General features: G+C 50.5%; 7 protein-coding genes across 7 annotated transcripts; 4 read left to right on the top strand and 3 right to left on the bottom strand.

Moving 5' to 3' along the window:
- Positions 1–729: 729 nt before the first annotated feature.
- On the top strand, positions 730–3,069 carry HO133_010410 (uncharacterized protein; the record flags this gene model as incomplete). The annotated part of the gene is made up of 1 exon (XM_037301263.1): positions 730–3,069. The coding sequence occupies one exon, from the start codon at positions 730–732 to the stop codon at positions 3,067–3,069; it is 2,340 nt and encodes a 779-aa protein (XP_037154080.1).
- Positions 3,070–4,368: 1,299 nt separating this feature from the next.
- HO133_010409 (uncharacterized protein) lies at positions 4,369–6,069 on the bottom strand (the record flags this gene model as incomplete). The annotated part of the gene is made up of 1 exon (XM_037301262.1): positions 4,369–6,069. One exon carries the CDS (start codon positions 6,067–6,069, stop codon positions 4,369–4,371), a length of 1,701 nt encoding a protein of 566 aa, XP_037154079.1.
- Positions 6,070–6,207: 138 nt separating this feature from the next.
- Positions 6,208–8,291, top strand: HO133_010408 (uncharacterized protein; the record flags this gene model as incomplete). The annotated part of the gene is made up of 4 exons (XM_037301261.1): positions 6,208–6,403; positions 6,460–6,536; positions 6,589–7,085; positions 7,148–8,291. The coding sequence occupies 4 exons, from the start codon at positions 6,208–6,210 to the stop codon at positions 8,289–8,291; spliced, it is 1,914 nt and encodes a 637-aa protein (XP_037154078.1).
- A 2,227-nt stretch (positions 8,292–10,518) lies between these two features.
- Positions 10,519–10,953, top strand: HO133_010407 (uncharacterized protein; the record flags this gene model as incomplete). Its single annotated transcript, XM_037301260.1, has 1 exon — positions 10,519–10,953. One exon carries the CDS (start codon positions 10,519–10,521, stop codon positions 10,951–10,953), a length of 435 nt encoding a protein of 144 aa, XP_037154077.1.
- Positions 10,954–12,143: 1,190 nt separating this feature from the next.
- Positions 12,144–14,202, bottom strand: HO133_010406 (uncharacterized protein; the record flags this gene model as incomplete). The annotated part of the gene is made up of 2 exons (XM_037301259.1): positions 12,144–12,209; positions 12,301–14,202. The coding sequence occupies 2 exons, from the start codon at positions 14,200–14,202 to the stop codon at positions 12,144–12,146; spliced, it is 1,968 nt and encodes a 655-aa protein (XP_037154076.1).
- Positions 14,203–15,388: 1,186 nt separating this feature from the next.
- HO133_010405 (uncharacterized protein) lies at positions 15,389–18,614 on the bottom strand (the record flags this gene model as incomplete). The annotated part of the gene is made up of 4 exons (XM_037301258.1): positions 15,389–16,242; positions 16,358–17,525; positions 17,745–17,997; positions 18,142–18,614. 4 exons carry the CDS (start codon positions 18,612–18,614, stop codon positions 15,389–15,391), a joined length of 2,748 nt encoding a protein of 915 aa, XP_037154075.1.
- A 1,022-nt stretch (positions 18,615–19,636) lies between these two features.
- On the top strand, positions 19,637–21,654 carry HO133_010404 (uncharacterized protein; the record flags this gene model as incomplete). Its single annotated transcript, XM_037301257.1, has 3 exons — positions 19,637–21,120; positions 21,182–21,595; positions 21,648–21,654. The coding sequence occupies 3 exons, from the start codon at positions 19,637–19,639 to the stop codon at positions 21,652–21,654; spliced, it is 1,905 nt and encodes a 634-aa protein (XP_037154074.1).
- Positions 21,655–21,940: the final 286 nt, after the last annotated feature.

Below are 21,940 nucleotides of genomic sequence, written 5' to 3'. Positions count from 1 at the left end.
GTGCTCCTTCCAACATTTGACCTCCAGGATCTCTTCGTGTGAACATCACCCAGCAACTTAGGTTCTTCATATCACACATCACTACTCATCTAGCAACAGTCTTACCGGAATTAGTCCCTCGCTTACTTGCATCAATACATCTATTCTAGACTTCTGCTGCATGGCCTGTGTGACCGAATGGACAGAGGCTTCATTCTGGGTATCGATTGGCCTATCGCTGTCATAGCTGGAGGAATCGCAGTCTTCCTTGTTGGTGGTGTTTGGCTCGTGATCTGGCAGTGTCTGAAAACTCGAAAGCTCAACCGGGACTTCGAAGAGAGAAAAAATCCTTCTCAATCACGACACGTCCACTTTGATGAGCGACTTGTCCTTGACTAGCATAAAAATCTCTACATCAGCCAGCAGTACCGCCGTTTCTATCTTCGTGCTAGCAAGCCCTTAATCCGCATCTTCAGCATTAGTTATAGCGAGCACTTCATCAGTAAGTACATCAGCCCTTCTTCCTTGGAACGAGGCTTTCTCCTTGCTCCTTTGACAAGCACTAAGATATCATCGATAGCAAGTAGTCTCCCATCTATCGTCGTCATCGTCACGAATTGTCGACCCATATCTTTGGCTAACGGAGAGACGTTGTCACTAGTAAGCGTCTGACAGAGGCATTGGCACTAGTCACTCTCTCTTTCAAGAATTTTGTCAGAATGAGGCTAATTAACCTACCAGCATGCCAAAATGAAGCCCATACCTGTGCTACACATGATACTTGCCCTATTAGTGTTCTTCGCACTGGCAGCATCAGTATCAGCAGATGAAGACAAGGAGAAGAAGAAGGATCCATTCAGATTCGCTCTGATCCCCGCGTACCTCAGCGTTGCAATACCGTCGTTGATTTTCGTCTCCTGGGCTTTATGGCGAATCATTCACAACTGGGGTTCGTGGAAGATCCATACTCCATCACCTCGGTCACAATGTCTGAGAACATCGCTTGGATGGGTCGATCGAGAAACATTGGAGCTAAGGCAAGCAAAGCGAGCTAAGCGCAAGAAGGCCAAACGCGATCAGCAGAAAGTCTATCGTACTACCAAGGCCAACTACAAGTGGATATTCCATGACCCTACCCGTGAACTCCAGCAGCGATTCGATGACCAGAAAGAGCGATCCCACCTTCGCTTGCTACCATCCTGGATGCGAAGCTACCCACACGGAACTCTGCAGTCGGGCATGTTGGCGAATATATCAGCGTCTCTTCAACATTGCCAACTCGATGGCAAACCCATGTCTGGTGCACTTCACGATCCCAACCGGCTGCCTGACCTCCCCATCATGGACTGGCCTGATGCACTCGTGCCCGGCGCTCCTGAGAAATCTTGCCTTCTGCCTAAGGTTCCAATGATGTGCCAGCCAAATGTAATTCAGATCTGGCATATTCGTGAAGCACCGCTGCCTGAGCGCATGGGTCTTCCACCTCTCGAATCTGAACAAGAGCTCAATGGCGAGGTGGATGCCCAAGCGACAGTAATCAGACGTGACACGGAGCACAGGCTTAGAGAGGGACGTCCCCGAGAGAGAATGAATGAGTTTGCATCGGAGCCCAGCATTGAAGTGGGAGGTGCTCTTCTTCCAATCTTCACCCCCCCGGTCGTGCGATCTCCTCCCCTGTTTAGCAGACAGCCCGTACGAGACACTCCTGGTCCAGAAGCCAGGAGCTTCGCAGTCAGACGTCAGCGCTACGTCAGAAACATCGAGAGACACATCCAAGAAATTCGTAATGACCCTAGACTGATGCTGGTCCGCGGCTCACTGGACGAATTGATGCGAGAACTTCGTCGAGCCACTGGTGCCGGCCACAGACATGCCCCCATTGCCAGTCGACCGCCCGTGCGGGATCCTACTGTGCCAGAGAGCGTACGTCAGGCACGCAGACATCAACAATACATCGAGGAGCTTGAAAGCAGCATCGACGACCTTCGTAGTGAATCCACAATAACTCCGGTCCGTGGCAGACTGGACAGCTTGATGCACGAGCTCCGTGCAGCAAGAGCTACAAGGGACAGACTAGCTCCCATTCCCAGTCTGCGCCCGGCTGTCCCTAGCTCTCAAGGTCAGCTTCAGAGCACTCAAGTTAACCAGCTACCGACTCCCATTCAGAGCACAGCCGCGGGATTCCAGCCCAGACCAAGAGTGATACCTGGAATGTGGCGCTTCGGCGCGACGATACCTGGTACGGTAGAAGTCACGAATCTCGTAGACAGACTTCACCGTCTCACCATCGAGAACCTTCAGAACTGGCTCCGAGACTTACAGAACCATATGAACGTTCTAAATATTCGAGAATTCGTTAGGACCGTGGATGCGTTCAACAGCACATTTCAAGGACTCACTTCAATACGGGCCAATCTGGCCCTTATTGCCAGCTTGGACCCGGCTCATCCCGTTAGCCAAAGGCTGCTTCGTAACATCCAGAACATCCAGAACATCAATACATCTAACCCAACCCTGGTCACACCAGTAACACACGGAGAAGCCAATCGTGCAGTGATCGAGGGTCCAGCAACGGGTGACGATATTACTTCAACTCCCACGTCTGAAGAAGAAGTTCATGGAAGAGGCGGTCGTGCAGTCACCGAAGGACCCACAACAGATGATACTTCCGGTCCAATTCCCACTTCGGAAGAAGATGAAGGAGATGTTCGACCCGACACCCAACACTCCATTGCGGCACTACTTCTACGCTCCTTACCAGACCACGATGCCACTCTGGATCAGGCCGATCCCACCGCCCAACCCCACCTTGAGTATGAAGAAACTATTCGTGCACAAGCCAGCCACCAAACAGCAGCCTTTCATACTGAGATGGGCCGTTCAGGTCTCGCCACTGATGATCACGTTCAGGACATAGAGGCAGAAAACGGTGCAACTCCAATCAACACAGTTCACAGTCCATCTTCATCGATTGCCGCTCTATCCAATTCAACGGCTACGGCCACTCAAGCATCCGACATCGCAAGGCTAGCCTTGCCAAACTTGGTGGATGCTCTCAATGAAGAGCTTTACACGGATGCATACCCATGATATCGCTGTCGTAGTAGGCAGTGATCGTGCGTCCCGGGCTTGGGAAGTTGTGGATGGCACTATGGAGCAAAGCTGAGGACTGAACGGGTCCGCCGACTCGATGAGCGATACGCTACTTACTTTTTTTTACAACCAACATTGATAAGACCTTCAACTTCTTTCTATTCTTGTAGATACATTTTGAGGGAGCGATTAGCATGGGCTCATTCCAGTGTGACAGCGCGTTTCAAGGGGGTGTTGCTTGAATGTATCATAGCAGTTAGATAGTCAATTCAGCTCTACTCTACGACGTTCTAGAGTATCGTTACCGCACTAATATGTAGTTGTAGAAAAGCTGGGTAGATCCAGATCAGATTCTCATGATAACAATCCATGGCACAGCAGGGTCAATCGTCGCAATGACTAAATTGGTGTGTACTAATTGGTCAACAGCACAAGAGCTTCTATTTCAACAAACACTATCGTACCTATCCATCATCTGCTATCTAGATCTTGCATCTCCGTATCATACACCACCTGCCTGGAGCGAATCAGAGCACGGTGTTCCATTCGCGGCAAAAACAAAGAAGCTTTCGAAGTTGGAGACGGCGCTTGTACCATTATGCAGCCCCTATGAATAGATTACGTTGCAGCTACACGGCGTTAACGACAGTGGCTCGAGTCGCTACGCTTTGAGCGAGGGTTAATACCCACCAATTTTCATCTTCAGTTGATCCTGATCATGGCGTCGAAGCAGAACAAGTCATCTGTGACTACAGCACGATCACGTCTGCCTCTGCCTTCACCCCTAGAGCAAGGCCTGTTCGTTCTGAACAGAACGCGACCATCGATGCCGGTGGCACATCGACAAGGACACATGGAAATGTTGGTTCTCGCTACTCTCTGCTTGAGCTGTCTCTCGAGCTTCGCAACCAATTTCATCGAGATTCACTTGACACTGAACATGCTCGCATAACACAGTCACAGAATAACGCTTATATGTCCACTCTCTAGTATGGATTGCTGTGGTTGAAGGCATCCTCCAAGCCTTTACTTGTAGACACCTGAATCCTTTACGCCAAAAACAAATCAGCGCTGAACGTATTAACCTGCAGTACAACTCCAATCTCTTGTTCGACTGGCGCTATGCAATGACGATGACAACAACAGAATGCGTTTCACCGACATCCATGGTAGTGAATTTGGTACCGCAGGTTGTGTACTGGGTGAGTGACGTTGAGACTGCATAGACCTTGGCCCTTAGGAGGTTTCTGGCAAAGAACGAGTATTCCTGTGTTGCTTGAAAATGTGATACGTTGGCTACGTGACGCCTGTCATATTTGGCATTGCGCGGACCACAGTGTGGTCACCCGTTGCTTCCATCTCTCTGATCTGGCGAATAGCATCACGGATCCACCACGAATCCCATCCACGCTCGAAGATGATTCTTTGTGAACGACTCTCAGCCGAGACTGCAACTGATGGGATCTTCGCCCAACCATCGAAGCCTTCGCCCTCTGGTCTTGTCCCTTCAGGCTCGTGGACCCCAGCGGTCGATGCTTTCCTCATCGATTCACCTATCTTTCTGTTCACTGTTTCTTCCACGCCCATAGTGACGCCTTCCGCATCCGCCCATTCGACCAACCGCCTTTTCTGATAGCTATCGGTGAAGATTGACATTTCGTGATTGGGAAGAGACACCCTGTTCCGGTAGACATCTCGCCAAGCCATTGCTGTCGCATTATCTTGAAAACTTTCAGGTATATACCCCTGACCGATCTTAACCGTTTCAAGCGCTCGCCATGCCCCACACCAGTCTATCTGGTCATATTTCAGTGCTTGCACCCAGGGAAAGCAGCCGGTCAGATCCAGCCACTTCAAGCAGTACGCCGATTTACTCAGACGACGCAGGATCGAAGCGGCCTCGGTCCAGTCGTTGTCAAAACTGCTGTAGAAGCTGCTTGCACCAAAATTGACATCTCCTTGGGGAGTCTCTCGATAAGCAGTGGCAGAGTTCGGTGAGATCATGGGAGTCGGCCAGTAGGCTAGCGAGAGATGTGTGATGGTCGCCAAGTGAGGTGCCAGGTCTAGCAACCCTTTCCATGTCGCTGCGTTGTTTGGACGGGAAAGAGACAGATGGGTCAAGGAATAGAACCTGGGCAAACCTGACGGTACAGCCAGAGGATCGGGCGTATCCCAGCTTTCTGGTACTCCATCTGAGGTCTCTTCTCCAGTAGATATCGTCTTCTTGGCCGTAAGGATATCCTTTAGATGTTTCAGCTTCAGAGGGTGACCTATGGACTTGGATAGATCTAAGCGTGCAAGGCCGTAGACGCCTGTAGCGTCCTCCAGCTCTGTATCGTCCAGAAACAGCACCTCAAGTCCTGCCTTATCGGTGCCACTATCGCTGTAACGAGCGATGTAAGTGAGCAGAGCTTCTTTATACCGGACTGGGATAGTAGCTAGATAATACTGGTCGTACTGCACATGCCAGTCCCAATTCATGGTCAGCGCCTTCAGAGATGTGTGAATAAGACTGCCATGATTTGGGAGAAAGGATCCGGGAAGCTGTTCGGTCTTTGCGTTTGTGCCACCTAGCAATATTTGTGCGTTCCCCGGCTTTTGTCCTCTTACTTGCTCTCTTCTCTTCAGCCAACTGACCGGTGGAGCCGGACCGGCTGGTCCTCGTGCCCGCCCTGTGACTCGCAGACCAGGGCGAGGCCGTGGTGATGGGGCATCTTCTGGAAGCTGGAGAATGCTTCTCAACGATGGCGGTAGAGATGGTCCTGCCCCGGGACTCAGGACTTGTGAGGAAGGTCGACCAATTTGACTTCCCAGCAGTGACGGTGAGATTCCTTGGCTGATCCGGAGTTGCTGTATACGATCATTCACAGAGTTTCCTGAAGGGCTATTATTTGACCCTAGCGAGCGCGCATCTTTGGGCTTGCCGGAGGACAAGAGTGAAGGGTGAGCAGGGCTACTTGGTTTAGTATCATAGGTCGGCGCTCTCTTCTTTGGCATGGGACCTTTGAGATGTGTAGTATGTAGAAGAGAGACATGGGGGTGGCGCGGACAATTTATCGGGAGTCAGCCCTATGTACCTACGGCGGGGATAAAATCTCAAAAGTCTAAGTCTCTGACATTACGCTCATCTCAATCATGAAGCGCAAGTTAGATGAGGATGATGTCCCCATGGCTGTCGATACGACTCATGCTTCCAAGAAACTCTCCAATTTTAATTCCCTCGGCCTGGATTCCCGGCTCCTCCAAGCTGTTGCGCAGCAGAATTTCTCTGCCCCAACGCTGGTCCAATCCAGAGCGATACCGCTTGCTCTTGAGGGCAAAGACATACTAGGTATGACGATCAAGAGTTTGGGAGAAAGGTTCTGACAACTGATTTGCTCCTTCCAGCTCGCTCCAAGACTGGCTCTGGCAAGACTGCTGCATACATCCTTCCAATCCTCCAATCGATACTGCAGAAAACATCGGTCTATGATCCTTCGTGCCCTCCAACTTTCACACAGCTAACCTCGTAATTAGACCAGCACCACCCACAAAACTACATCTGCCCTTATCCTTGTTCCCACCCATGAGCTTGCCAAGCAGGTCTCCGATGCGGTCTCCGACTTCTCAGCTTTTTGTTTGAAGGACATTCGAGCCGTCAATCTCAATCCCCTCAGCGCCACCAAAAAGAAGATACCTGAAAGTGTGCAGCGGTCACTTCTGGCGGAAGCCCCTGACATTGTCGTTGCTACGCCGGCTCGTGCATCTCTATATCTACAAAGCTCAGCGTTTTCTGTCGAAAAACTCGCACACCTAGTGATAGACGAGGCGGATCTGATCCTCTCATACGGCCACGATGATGATCTGCAAATAATCGCTGAGGCGGTGCCAAAAGGAGTTCAAACAATTCTATTGAGCGCAACCCTAAGTACCGAAGTCAACACCCTCAAAGGTCTCTTCTGCCGAAATCCAGCAGTCTTGGACCTTCAAGAGACAGTGGACGACGGCGGTGGAGTCAGTCAATATACCGTCAGGTACGTTCATCGGGCTCTATCTTTGCAACACTCTTGCAGCTGCTAAATTGTATGCTTCACAGGTGCGCTGAGGACGCGAAATTCCTTTTAGCATACGTGATCTTTAAGTTGAAGTTGATTAAAGGAAAGTGTATCATCTTCGTCGCGGATATTGACAGATGCTACCGCTTGAAGCTATTCTTCGAGCAGTTCGGAATCAAGAGCTGTGTTCTCAACTCAGAATTACCGGTCAATTCACGTGTTCATGTTGTTGAAGAGTTCAATAAGAATGTCTATGATATCATAATAGCTTCCGATGAACATGAGCTCTTGGACGTCCGAGAGGAGCGTCATTCCAAAAAGTCAAAAACCGCAATCGATGGACCGAATGCGTCTCATGACGATGACGACGCTACCAACGGTGAAGATCCACCGTCAAGATCTCCAGCAAACAGTACTACCCACGATGACGCAGCATCTGATTCCGCAAAGCCTGCCGACCTGAAGAAGCCACGAAAGAAGAGCAAGGAAAGTAAAGAGTATGGCATATCGCGCGGCATCGATTTCCAAAATGTGGCTTGCGTTCTTAATTTTGATCTGCCCACATCGTCCAAATCGTATACACATCGCATCGGAAGGACCGCACGGGCTGGGAAAACCGGAATGGCGTTATCGTTTGTTGTGCCTGCAGAGCATTATCACAAGCACAAACCCACTACCCTTTCTAGTGCACAACACGATGAAGAGGTCTTGGACACGATCATGAGACTCCAAAAGAAGAAAGGCAAGGAGGTGAAGGATTACCACTTTGATATGAAGCAGGTAGAATCTTTCCGCTACCGTATGAACGACGCATTAAGAGCAGTCACGCGGGTTGCCGTTCGAGAGGCACGGACCCGAGAGCTCAGGCAGGAGCTCTTGAATAGTGAGAAATTGAAGAGGCATTTCGAGGAGAACCCAGAGGACTTGCATCATTTGAGGCACGACGGCGAACTCAGAGCAGCGAGAATTCAGCCCCATCTTAGGCACATCCCAGAGTATCTTTTGCCAAGCAATGGCAAGAAAGGCATAGCAGGAGAGGACATTGGCTTCGTTGGATTGAGGAAGAACACTGATAACAGGATCAGGAAAGCGAGAATGCAGAATCGTATGAAAGGGAAAGGCAAGAAGCCTGCAGGACGGAAGTCAGATCCTTTGAAAACTTTCAACGCAAAGGGAAGACATTAGCATCAAGCCCACGAAAACTTACAGCGTCTTCATCTTACTGGTGACTCTTCGTGCCGCCTTCGAGGGAGGAAGGGGCACAGTTTGCTAGGCGACGAGCAATCTTGACAGCAACTCCAGTGGTTTGGACCTACCGATAACCCACTCTCGTGATCTTTGTAGCACCAAACTTTGGGGTGAAACCATTTACTTGCCATAGTGCTCCATATCTTTGGCACTCAATTAGGTTGACTGTGCAAGTGCTTCAGGAGGCAGCACATTGGCCACGAGACGCTTCGATTGCGTCGCCTGGCGCCTCTGGAAGCAAAGCGCTGCACTCACCAGCGTTGACGAAATCTGACCCATTGTGACTCACGGAATAGGAAGGTCTTGCCTCCCAAGCTGCCGAGACAATCTTGAGGAGAGCCAGACTGCACACCGTGCTCTTGTAAACCTGACCTGCATATCTCTCAAAGCATGAAATCTACTCTATCGGTTTGCTAGTGCATTATGCAAAATGAAATTTGTTGTTCTTATTGCATGATCTTGCGATGTATAAAGCCCCTGGAGTTCTCATCGACCGATCTCAATATATCGATTATGTTGTATGGCCCCGGAAGACATACCCAAGGATTCCGGCCATATCAACTGGCGAAAGCCACCACAGGCAAGTGATTCATACTGCTGATGACTAAGAGTTGTACGGAACACTGCGGTCGGGGTCGAAAGGATCGTGTGGCCTTCGGAAATGCTGTTGCCCGAAAGAGCGCTCGCAATCACGGCAGGCACGTTATCCGAATTCCAGCACAAATGATCCACGGTATAGAAGTACCGACGTCAGCTGCGCTGGATTGACAAATCGAATCAAAGCCCATCTGAATTTCTCCATCTACTATGTCACATGAGACGAGAATTTTCACTAACTTCCCCGGATGCGAAGTTGTGCTTCGGTCGTCGTTCCTACAATCCTACGATCCTACGATCCTACGATCTATGTGCACGAAACAGAATTGAGCATCGCTTCCAAAAGAGCTGCTGAAATATCTCTCAGCGAACGCTTCCAAAATCCCAGACAGCACGAGCTGAGCAAGGATCTGGATGAGCACCCCACGCACTACGTCAGTGCACGTGAGAAGAATATTTGCCTTTGTACAGCCTGCTGTATCGACCTCTGAGTTTTTGACAGCCAATATATTTCCTACGATCTAGATGCCTGAAACAGTACACCGACGCGATGCAGTTGAGCTTACTTGAGATTAGATTTAGGAGCCGCAAAAGCAGTGCAAGGGATCACGAGCCAATGGGTTCTTGAGCTTCACCAACCAAGCGGTCACTCATGGAAGTAGGCGTTAAGGCAAATGCGGAGTTTGTGTCATACAGTCCCACAGCAAAAGAGATTGGGGAGGCTTTGACGGGTCATCGGCAGAGTAAGATAGATCAGCAGGCCAGGAATCCGCTTTCACTGACCTTCTCTCGCTTTTATCCACTCTACTCAGTATGATAGGTACAAAATACCTCAGGAGGCAAGGGCTTATATGTCACCATTGCCATGTAAGCGATAGCCGCACCAGACAAGAAGGTGAACCGCGTTTCACTTACCATATTTGCCTCAGAAATTCCTCGATTAGTCCCTTTGTCCTCTACGACTGCGCAAATCGATGACATATCCCCACCATCGGCGTGGCCACAGGGGTTGTTTTGCCCTACGCTGCAACTTGAGTGGGCGGCAACCCCAGGATTCCCCACGATGTGGGGGCAATTCTGTCCACCGCCCTTATCAATCTCAGCATGCCGTCTCTTGTGCGTTTCGAATCGAACGGTCGACTGACTTGCCTTGCCTTTGGTCGCTTCATGCATCTTGTTTCAATAGGTTAGGCGCGGCTCCCGATCGTCATTCCCTGCCTGACCTTGCCCGTCATATATGCTCGCAATGGGTTAGCGGCGCTTGGTTTACACTGGTTGTTTCAACGGCCTTGTTTTCAATTGCGATGCTTTCGATCGCCGTGATCACCGTCATAGTTTGACTCCAATATTGCTCGCGCCCTTGCGAGTACAAATACCCAGCTTCTTCCCCCACAGATATCTCCATTAAAAATCTCCATAGCATCGAAGATCATTGAGAACCTTAACCAAGATACCCACAATTACGAATAGCATAGCAATATCTCCATACAGTCTTCTGCACTCGACATTCGATCACCATATATCCCAGTACTACCAACCAACATCCCCACCCAATCAATCAATCAACATGAAGCTCTCCTCAGCAGCCATCACCGTAGCCGCCATTTCTCTCCTCTCTACCACGCACGCCGCCCCCTTGGCTTTCAAGAATGGCGAAATTACCGGCCATCTCCACCACCGCCGTGGCTCCGACATTTCCGACATCTCAAGCGCCTCCAGCGCCAGCGAAGCCATCGACGACCTAGACATTGGCTTCGAGCCCGGAGCCACCCTCCTCCTCCCTCGCATCTTCAACTTCTTCAAGCGTCAAAGCTCCTCCAGCGCCGCCATCTCAACGTCGGTCTCACCATCGGCGCAGTCGACCGATGACGAGGCCACGTCCGGAACGACGGATACGGATCTCCACACGGAAGACATGACGCCCGATTACGAATCGTATGGGTTCGCTTCCGAGGGCGGCGACGTTTCCGCACTGGCTCCGGTCAGGGAGGTCAAGGAATAAAAGGCGCGACCAAGTCGTGACGGGCTTGGAGGGTTTCTGTACGATATTATTGACCACAACGACGACGACGACGACGATCAGAGCGATAAGCAACGACTCGCACAAGGCGCGGGCGGGACCCGCTGCTTCTCCACGCACCGCTTAGGATTAGGATGGATGGATGGGCCGACCGGGGGATGGGGTGATATGCTTGGGTTCCTGCGGGTGAGAAATTGATGGATTGATATCGTTGTCTTGTTGCGGATTTGAGGAATGCTTCGGCGTTTTTGGAGGACACTGCTACCGCTGTGCAAGCGTGGGTGGAAGACGACCAGGGGTTGAGGCGAGGGGAGAGAAGGGACCGAGATTGCTCGTTACACTTTGGGAGATTGACCGTGACTGCATGAAAATCGTTTCGCTTGTTTCGCTAGAATCTAGCTCGTCGATCAGATCGCCGTTGTCTTAACTTACATACAGAGATGAAAAAATTTATCAAAGCACCTCAACCCCCAACTTTCCCCCCCCCCACAAACCAATCTGAATTCCGATCCCTTCACCTCGCTTCGATCCTCGCCCGTCTCCTCTGCGCTTCGAACCCTCACGTCGCCGTGATTAATGTACGGTATGGAGACTCGGCCCGTGGAACGATTCTCCCGAAAATAGGGATGCCATCTCGTCAGCTCTTTCCCCAGGTACAACGAAGCGGTGCCATGATGTAACACAGCGAGCCGACCCCGTCTGCTGCGTGGATCAGACAAACAAACAAACAAACAGGGAAAGAATTCCCGCGTCGTCGGATTTTCGATCGAGACGAGGGACTAAGGAAGAGGATGGCGGATGGAGGCCAGGAAGCAGCGACGACGACTTCGTCTGTTGTGAACCTTGATCCGACTCCGTTTGTTTTAGGGTCGGTCAGACGGTTCGTGTCGGAGGATGAGTGCTGGGGTGGGGATTTTGTGTACGACATTCGAGCTGCTACCGGCGGGGGAAAAATGGAAGGTTGCGATGGGATAGGTTGGGAGGGTGGGTGGACTGGTGGACTTGTTTGTTTATAATCGTGTCGCTCGGAGATTTCATTGCACGCTATGTTCGTTGATAATGATTGATCGCTAACCTCCCCAGCAGCAGGAATATATGCAGATGCGTCAAGGAAAGACAGGGCGTGAGCCGTGGTATCTGAGCATGCAAATATAAGAAGGCGCCAAATTCACTTATGCAAGCGCAACGTCGCAGGCCTCATGTATCCCGTGTCTTCGTGAATGTACAGTCATCGTAGCCTAAGAACCGGTACAGTACTGATCCTCTCACCAAGTCTCCTGCTTTCGTATTAGCGATCCTGGCTTCCACATGAGCGCCGACTCCACTTACAGCAATGTATTGGCCATCATCCTTCTTCCTTATCCAGAACTCTTCTGCTTCCTCCCGTCTCAGGTTCCCCTTGTCCATGGCCACATCAACTAGCGCCCTCTCCACCCCTTCTCCCATCCCCTGAGAGCTTCCGCAAACGAACACCCGTCCATCCAAGGCATTGATGATGAACCACACCAAATCTGCCTGATGTCTCACCTCCTCTTGCACATAGCGTCCCTCACCGCGTCGGCTCTGTACAACCTTCTTGACCTTTTCTTCTTCAACACCCCACTCGCCGCTGTAAAGCTCATCCAGTAGGCTATCGCGCACGCCTTGCAAGACCCAGACCTTGTTGGCACAGTTGGCAGATTTGAGACGTCGTTGCACGAAGCCTCGGAATGGTGCTACGCCAACGCCTGCACCGATGAGAAGCATAGGTCCATCAGTCACAAATTCGCGAGCTAGAGGGTTGGCCATCAAGCCGCGGAACATGGGCACTCGAAGGTCCAGATCTGTAGCTTTGATGCCTTCGTTCTCGGCTTCCTGCACCTTCTGAGCTATGCGTTCAAGGAAGCCAGAACCGACACCCGTGCGAGGTCCACCCCGCCAATTAGGTGTCTCGTGTACTGTGACGGCAATCTCGATCAGGCGTCGACAATTGGTACCCTCACGTGTACAGGATGACTGTGGGTCCTGGCTGAGCGAGTAGAAGCGTGGCATCAGGGTGTTGAGAATGGAGAGAAGGTGAGCTAGTGGGGGGTAGGATGACGGGAAGGCATTGAGCAGCTGAGCGATTGTGATGTGAGGACCTGTGCGTAGGTCGCAGAAGGCTGCTTGGCCTTGGGCTGAGGATAGGTAGAGGAGGATCTTCTTCTCATTGGGAGCTGTTGCGTACTCGGCAAGCAGACGAAGAAGAGGCTTGGTCGGCGGGTAGCTCTGGACGTCGGAGCACCAAGTCAGGAGTTCTCGCCTGGTAGTCACAAGCTCTCTGGGTTTGTCGTCGTCCCAAATAGTCGGCCATCGCCCTGTGCTGGTCTTCATCATCACCTCCTTGTCTCGGGCGTACCCCGGGACGCTGAGGAGGTCAAAGATCTCATCCACCAGGTCATCTGAGTTTGGTGCTTGTATACCCACAGCGCCACCAACCACAAAGTCTACATTCCCACTTTCAGCTGGATAATCCGTGACATCGAGATCGTAATGGTAGGTTCGCTTTTCCGCTCCCGGCTTGGTCAACTCCCTCGCGTGGTGGACCTTGGCTGAGTAGACCTCGTACGGGGGGTGTGGAGTCACGAACTTTGGAGGATGCTTTTGCACTGTTGACTGGACTGGGGATGCGTCTGTCAACAATTTTTCGAACAATACTGTCTCAGCAGGAAGGTCAACAAGATTGGTCAGCTCGCTATCAAGGCTGAGAGGGCCAATTCGAAGACAGAGACTCCGGAAGGCATCATTATCGGGTATGACCACTGGGGAGCCAGACTTGGTCGCTGGGTCTTCCTCCAAAGTCTTTAAGAAACAGCAACCTCCTCCGCAGCAGACCTTCTCAATCTCTTTGGTCTCCGCCCCTCTTTCAGGTAACAATATCCGTCGGACATCCTCTGGAGTTTGCGATATCAGTAGGGTCGAAGCTCGTCTCTTCCGCGGTGTGGTAGGAGGCACGACAAAAGTCTTGTCATCTTTTTGCTGGTCAATTGCCTCATCGAGCTGAGGATCTGTTGCCGGCGTGCCAGGTGATTCATAATCAGAGCCAGAGGTGTATTCGGACGACTTTGAGGATGCTGAGTCCGATGATGGCTCAATGGCTGAACTTCTCGAATGTCGAGGTATCGAGATTGGTTCTTGAGGTATAGGGTCGTGGGGGTGACATGTAGAGGATTCGGACAGACAGGTATGCCGATTGCTTTGCGGGTGAGGCATCATGACGGAGTAGGCGGCGGGACGCTGGAGGTGGCGGAGGACTGAACAAATTATAGGGGTCAGCAATGGCTCTAAAATCCGTGGAGACTACTGTGTTATAATAGGGAAGCTATGGCCGTGCGTACCTGAATTCACAGGGGTTGAGGAGATCGATTTGATCGGATAGTCGTGTAGGCAAGTGGTGAAAAGGCGGCGTGAAGCCCGCAGGAGATTGCGGGGTGCATTAGTATGAGACACCTTGTCTTGGGCTATAAAGAAGTGAAGAAGAAGAATTCTATATCATGTTAGCGAATGGATGAGATTTTATTCACGATTCAATTGTTGAGGGTGAGTGAGGGTGACTGGATTTGCTTGACAATGTGAATGGCGTACAAAGAAAATGGCGATGATCATCCATATCGGAATCGTGCCGAGCGCCCTGTAGGGCTGATTGTGTCCTTTTCCATTCTCATCTCTGTTGTAAATCACATCACACGCTTATATTCGGGCAGATCAGGATCGTATATTCCATGAGTTCTATCTGATAGGACAAAATCTCTTGAGAAGAAAAGTTAAACATTTCACTTTTTACATGTACCGTACATTTACTTCTGTATGCGCGTTCGCATTAGAACCTTAAAGTAAAGTAGGATTATTGGACCCTTAACCTGACGGATCATCTCAATTCACTTGCAAGCCAAAGGGTCAAGTCAAAAGACCTGCAGAAATTGCCTAGCTGCTTTAACAAGTCTGCTGCTGTTTACCGCCCAGTTCTCTTGTACGAGTATCACTGGAGTGGCTTTACCAACAGCTCTAAGACGATCGAGCGTAGAGCATGAAGGACGTCGAGTGGGAGTCCTTGTTTCCAAAGCATGTTATGTTTGGACGTATTGTTTTCTGGAGAACGGGTCCAGACACGGAAGTGTCTGGAGAGAATGAGCCGAATCGTCCCCCCCCCGCCTCCCTCCAGTCCTGCAAGCACCTCCTTTAGAATTGAGGTAGACATGTTCACCGGTCTACTGCCAGTATTTGACCAAGGTTGTGAGCGCGAGAGTGCAATGATGCTGCCAGGTTTCGCAGCCATGTTATATCATGGTGGAGCAGCTATCGCTAGTCAACAGCCGGCTATCTGCTCGTTTCCGTGATTTGACGCTCCACCGTCCTACCTTCTCGCTCACCCCAGGCCTTTTCTTGCGCAATAGTGCTTCTAGTCTGCCCCCACAACCAACTGCTCAGCCAATGTCCACATTTCCTCAAATTTCCCCCCCTCTCGCGCCTCCATGTCCTTCAACCATCCTCTAGCCTTGTCGACTACCATCTCCCATGCCTCCTTGTCGCCTGGCGTCTTCCTCTCCAAGAACGTAACTGCCAGCACAGTAGCCCATGCTTTCGAATCCACGCCCTGAGGGGCCTTGTGCAGTGCCAACAAACCCACAACCTTCCGCAACGGAGCATCTAAGTTCCAATAACCCTCGAAAGTCTGCAGGGCAATGATCTTCTGCAAAGGATCTATATCCTCCGGCTTCGCGTCCCCCTCATCATGAATTGAAGCATCCTGAGCCACCTCAGCTGAGAATGGTACGAGCTGATCTGGCGGGATCTTGAGAGCCGCCTTTGAGGCAAGTTGCTTGCGCGGTGCCTTCCCACCAGTGGACATACGACTGTGGAATGCCCTCTTTTTGTGCTGCACAGAGCCAATCGATTCATCGGGTGCTGGCGTGCGCTGGAAAGAGGCGAACAATCCACTCGATCCTTGTGTGTGCGACCTAGAGTCCTCGGGCGGTCCACGTGATGCTAGCGCACCGAAATTTGATACACTGCTTAGAGCACCGAATGATGGCATATTTCTGGGTTGAGCGGACTGACCATAGAGCACCGATGGACTAGTTCCTGCTTCCTCGACGATACCAGCTTTGCGTGATACAGTGTTCTCTGGGTTTCCAGGGTCTGTTTCAGTGGCGACGAAAGAGGTGAACTTTCCAGCGATCTGATATTGGATGCCGAGGCGTACGGCTTCGCGCTCTACTATTGATTGAAAGCGGACGGAGTATTTTTCTTTGACTAGATGAGTTCGGAGTCAGCATTGTGTCTTGGGACCAGACAAATCTTGAGACATGTCTGACGACACATAAGAAAGCATGAACGAAAAGGAATCGCCTCGGAAATCATAACGTACTGAAAACTCCATTCTCATCCTTGGCGTGCACGAGCCAGCCACGTCCTTCTTCCAACTCGGAAACTGTTTTCTTGGCGGCAAGTTGGTGAATCGTTTCGCCAGGCTCGGAGAGGACTTCGATTGGGATCTCTAATGCGAAGGGGTTCTCGGCAGAGCTGCCCTTCAGGACGACTGACTTGACAGTGCCCTGAGCAGCGCCTGGTGAGATCAGGATATAGACGTTGGTACGGCTAAAAGGGTACAGAGGCGGGATAACTTGGGGCGTCTGCATGAGCTTTGGTGCTGGCACAACAGGCAGATGGTTATAGCGGGCTTGACCGTCAGCATCTGGCATTTCCACGTCCTTTTCCCCTCCAGCCGTGGTCTCGGCAGAAAAAGCGGGTTCCTCGTCGAGCTGTGCGTCCGGCCAATCATTCTCATCGAGCTCCAACACACGAAGGCTATCACTGACTAGCTCGACCATCACGAATCCGTCCTCGTCCTCGTCCTTCTGATACTGAATCTCCATGGTAAATGCGCCATAGTCAGGAATGAGCGCACCCCTCAACATACGGATCACCTTTCCATCTAGCTTCTCTCCTTCTCCAACGGACTGGGCGAATCCATTGCCAGCTCGGGCAACACCATTGATCAAAGCGCTAGACACTGAATTGCCGATACCTAGAGCGAAGACACGCAAGGTCTTCTTGCTCGTGGCCACCGAGTTGTTGAGGTAATCGAACAACTCCTGCTGTTGCCAGATATCGCCGTCGGTAGCAAGGATTATCGAGAGAGGCTGAGAATCATCACGGGATTCGACCGAAGCTCTGATTGCATTAAGGGTCTGGGTACCGCCAAATTTCCCACCAAGTCCATCCAGAGACTTGAGGGTCTTCTCGAGGGACATTTGGTCGTATACTTGACTCACTGGGAAAAGCAATGAATGATGGGTTCCAAAGTAGCAGATGTTAAACTTGATCCCAACAGGCAACGACTTGAAAAAAATCCGGAGAGCAGCGACCAAAGTCTTGGTCCTGGCACCTTTCATACTGCCGCTCTGATCCGCAACAAAGATGATCTCTGGCTTTGACTGCTGCACAAGGTTATTGGGAACAAGCGTTGCCATTAGAGCTCGTTGTCCGGAAATATTAGGGTGGGTCTCCAGGAGAGCTTTGGGCTTGCCGCTATCCTGACGATGATTACGAGGTCAGCATACGGTTTGTAAGAAACAGATTTAGCGCTTAAGACAAGTCTAGGGAGCACAAAGAGGAATATAATCCAATTGCAGAACACAAAGTCGACTCGTCAGACAAGTCTGAGAACCAGGAACCCTTTTCCCGCTCCCAAATATCCCTGACGACCCAAAAAGAGGTCTCGAATAGGAAGGATTCACTCCAATATAACGTACTTGGTGCATGATCTCCAGAACGATGTCTTTATCTAGAGTACTTGTGCCAAGAGACAAGGTAGCAGAAGCTCTCGACAAATGCGGAGGTTGAGACTCGCTAGTCGAAGTCCTGCCAAAGGCCACAGCGATCGGGTGGCTTGGCGAACGTATTTCTTGAATGGCGGAGTCCTCAGGCATGTTCACGTCGACTGTGATGGCGATACCTCCTTTCGAGACTGTTGAGTCGTTTTGATCCATCCCAGCTTGGCCATAACTGTAGGGTTTCGGAATCAGCATGGTTTCTTCGAGATAGAAGTTATGTCGTAATACAAGTGTGACGAGTCAGGCGGTCGAACCATGGCTTAGAAGTCATATTGCAGTAAGAATCAAACCGGATCCCGCGGAATATCAGACTCACCGCGGACTGATACTTGTGGGGATTGTAAAGCGTATTCCATTTGCGCCAACGTCATGCTTGAGCTCGCCGACGTAGGTAACAGTGACTAATAGCTTTTCTCCAGCCGGAATGTTGCCGAGGCTAGTCATGAAGACATCAGAGGTCGGGCCTTGTTCGAGCAGACCAGCGGTCTCCCCACGTTCCACAGCGGCATCGTATTCTTCCTGCGCTTTCGCTTTCTCCTTGACAAGCCCGTTGATGATACGAGAACCGACTTGGCATGTGAAGCCGACAACACTCACCCCATCGTAAAGCGGAAAAACATATTTGCATTCCTTGACATCGGTGGTTGAAGACGGATTGACAAAGGTCTGTGAGAGCACAGTCCTAGAAGCAGTCGATAATATGGTGGTGTGAGCTTTCAAGTCAACCTGGGGCAGATACTTCTTCGTCTTGGATGCCTTAATAGACGGCAAATAGTAACAGCCACACATGGTTCGAGTACCGGTCCTCATGTTGTTGGAAATTCTTTAATTGGTGTACAAATTTGTGAAAGAACGGCAAAGATGAAGACAAGAAGTAAGTAGAAAAGTTGGGAGGACCAAGGAGAGGAGCCTTAATATACGTCCATTAGCGATCACTTCCTGAGTGCTGCCTAAGCGGTGTAGATGTAAGACTAGCCGGACAGGGACATGAAACGGGATGTGAGTGTGAGTCAACTAATAGCGTTGTTGGAAAGCTAGCCTCGATTGGTGGTCTCCTTCACTGGGGCAATGCAGGTACTCACTGATTTTTATATATTGGCAAGAAACGCTTTCCCGAACTTGTTCTTCGAAGTTAAAGATTCTTTCAAGTAGTGATGTAACAGCTCATCCAGATCCCTTCCTTGAGGCAGATATTTGCGCTGTGCTCTATCTCCGGATTTGTAGGCGATGTCTGACCGGCAGTACTGTAACCTTACAGTAGAGCCTATTGGATAATGGGTGCATTCAGTGGTCTTATATGCATGTAGAATAGCATTCAATTATGATGTTCTATGAAGGATGTAGGACAGGTGTAGGAGGTCTATCTATGTTGCATGTGAAACCCATGCCAAGGCCATTAGCCATTGCCACTGTGAGGGGTAGCTACAACATCAGTAGGAACTATTAGCGTAGCCAGGCTAGAAGGATCTCTTGATGTAAAAATTCTCAAGTCTTCTCCCTTCACCTCGATTTCCTCAATATCGTGAACTGCCGAGTCGCTCTGGTGGCTCAACGAGTCAACGAGTCAACCATGACAAGGATGATGTGAAGTTGTCGAGCCGCTGGGCTCTCGGCTATTGACGCTAGCGCAGAGCCCAGCCCTGCGGAGCTTGCGGTCGGCTTTTCTTCGGCCATGAACAGTCAAAAAAAATCCAGAGTCATCGTCAATCGAAGCTCTGACTCACTTGGTGTTCTGGATGCTCTGTCTGTGGTTGAGGTGTATTCTACAACGTAACACACATCCTAAGATAACGGAAACAGTCACAAAAGCCATGGCGAGCGTACACACCTCTACCGACGCCCAAGCGGCATCCGCACACATCAACCCAGTCGATCTTTACCGGCACTCGATCTCAGAATCCTTAGCGCCCATCACTGGCAAACCCGCGAGTGAGATATTCGAGAGGCTGGCATGGACTCAGACATTCGACAAGGGGGATCTAGGGCTGCCAGTACCGGCACTACGAATACAAAGCAAGAAGCCTGGAGAACTGGCCACAGAGTTCGCGGAGAAGTTCCCTGAGTCTGATTTGGTTGGCAGGCCCGTGGTCAACGGCACATTTCTTCAATTCTATTTCAAACCAGAATCACTGACGAAGCTCGTCATTCCTTCAATACTCAAGAATAAGAGCAGATTTGGAACGAATGACAAGCTGGGTTTGAAGGACGGGTCAGACACGTCGAGCAAGAAAACGATCATAGTCGAGTTCTCCTCTCCGAATATAGCAAAGCCATTCCACGCTGGGCATCTACGGAGTACCATCATCGGAGGTTTCCTCGCAAACCTCTACGAGGCCGCAGGATGGAAAGTGCTTCGGATAAATTATCTTGGCGACTGGGGACGGCAATATGGTCTACTTGCCAATGCATTCGAGATGTACGGCAGCGAAGAGAAGCTGGAAAGGGACCCGATTGGTCATCTATTCGACATCTATGTGGAGATCAACAAGGTTTCGAAGCCAGAAGAGGATGAGATCAAGGAGTTGAAGGAGGAGCTGAAACAGGCTGAAGAACACAAAAAGGACACCAAGGATCTTGAAAAGCGGATAGCAGATCTGGAAGCCAAGAGTGTGAATGAAAAGGCACGGCAATACTTCAAGAAGTTGGAGAATGGAGACAAAGACGCATTGGCTACGTGGACCCGGTTCCGAGATCTTAGTATCGAGAGGTATAACAGGACTTACGCTCGTCTGAATATTCACTTTGACATCTATTCTGGTGAGTCTCAAGTGGAAAAATCAAGGATGGAACGTGCCGTCGAACAGTTGGAGGCGAGTGGTCTGTCGGAAAACTCCAAGGGCGCTGTTATCGTCGACCTGACCAAATCGAAAGATAAAAACACCAAGAAGCTCGGCAAAGCTTTAGTGAAAAAGACAGATGGCTCTTCCCTCTACTTGACCCGCGACATCGGTGAAGCGGTGAAGCGGTATGAGCTGTATCATTTCGATAAGATGCTTTACGTTGTATCATCACAGCAAGATATGCACGTGGCACAGCTTTTCAAGATTTTGGAACTGATGGGCAACAACGAGGTTTCCGAGAAATGTCAGCACGTCAATTTCGGCATGGTGCAAGGCATGAGTACACGTAGGGGAACTGTGAAATTCTTGGACGACATTCTGCGTGACGTAGGCGAGAAGATGCACGAGGTGATGAAGATGAATGAGAAGAAGTACGAGCAAGTATCAGACCCCGAGCAGACTGCAGATACCCTTGGCATTACTGCGGTCATGGTGCAAGATATGAAGGGCAAACGGTATGATTTTCCATGGACAACACCCAATTGATGGTAAATTGTGCTGATACATTCTTTCAAGTATCAATGACTATGAATTCTCCTTAGAGCGTATGACGTCCTTCGAGGGAGATACAGGTCCATATCTGCAATACGCTCACGCTCGTCTCTGCTCTATCACCCGAAAGGCCGGCTTGACGCCACAAGATCTTAATTCTGCGGATCTTTCCCTCCTTACCGAAACTCATGCCATCAACCTTGTCCGTGCTTTGTCATCATGGCCAGATGTCGTCCAGAATACGCTGAAGACTCTAGAGCCCACCACTGTATTGACGTATCTCTTCAAGATGACCCACATGCTCAGCTCGAGTTATGATGTTCTGCAAGTCGTGGGTAGTGAGCCTGAAGTCAAGAAAGCGCGAATGGCTTTATACGAAGCTGCGAGGCAGGTGTTGAACAATGGCATGAAGCTGCTGGGATTGAACCCTGTGGAGAGGTAAGCAATTTGCTGGAAGAATTCGATGCGATGGAATGCTGACGATGCCTAGAATGTGATGGAAGCCTAGTCACTGCTTACGATACCCGTTGGCGCTGCCGGAATGCAGAGCAAGAACTCGTTCATGGGTCAAGGCAGTGGACATCAATGCCGCCTGATTCAAACCTGCGTTATGATACACTGCCATCACTTCAAATAGGGCGGTGGAACGGCCGAAGATCCGGTGTTGGCAACGGCACAACTGCTGACTCAAGGAAAAGTCGGTAAAGGAACCAATTCGGCATTGGCTGGACTCATAGTGTCCTTCCTGATATGGGCACCATAGCCATTACAGACACGCTGACG

The sequence above is a fragment of the Letharia lupina genome (assembly GCF_014066315.1).
Source record: "Letharia lupina isolate WasteWater1 chromosome Unknown contig_8, whole genome shotgun sequence".
Taxonomy (NCBI): Eukaryota; Fungi; Ascomycota; class Lecanoromycetes; order Lecanorales; family Parmeliaceae; genus Letharia; species Letharia lupina.
This window is presented reverse-complemented; position numbering and strand designations above follow the sequence as displayed.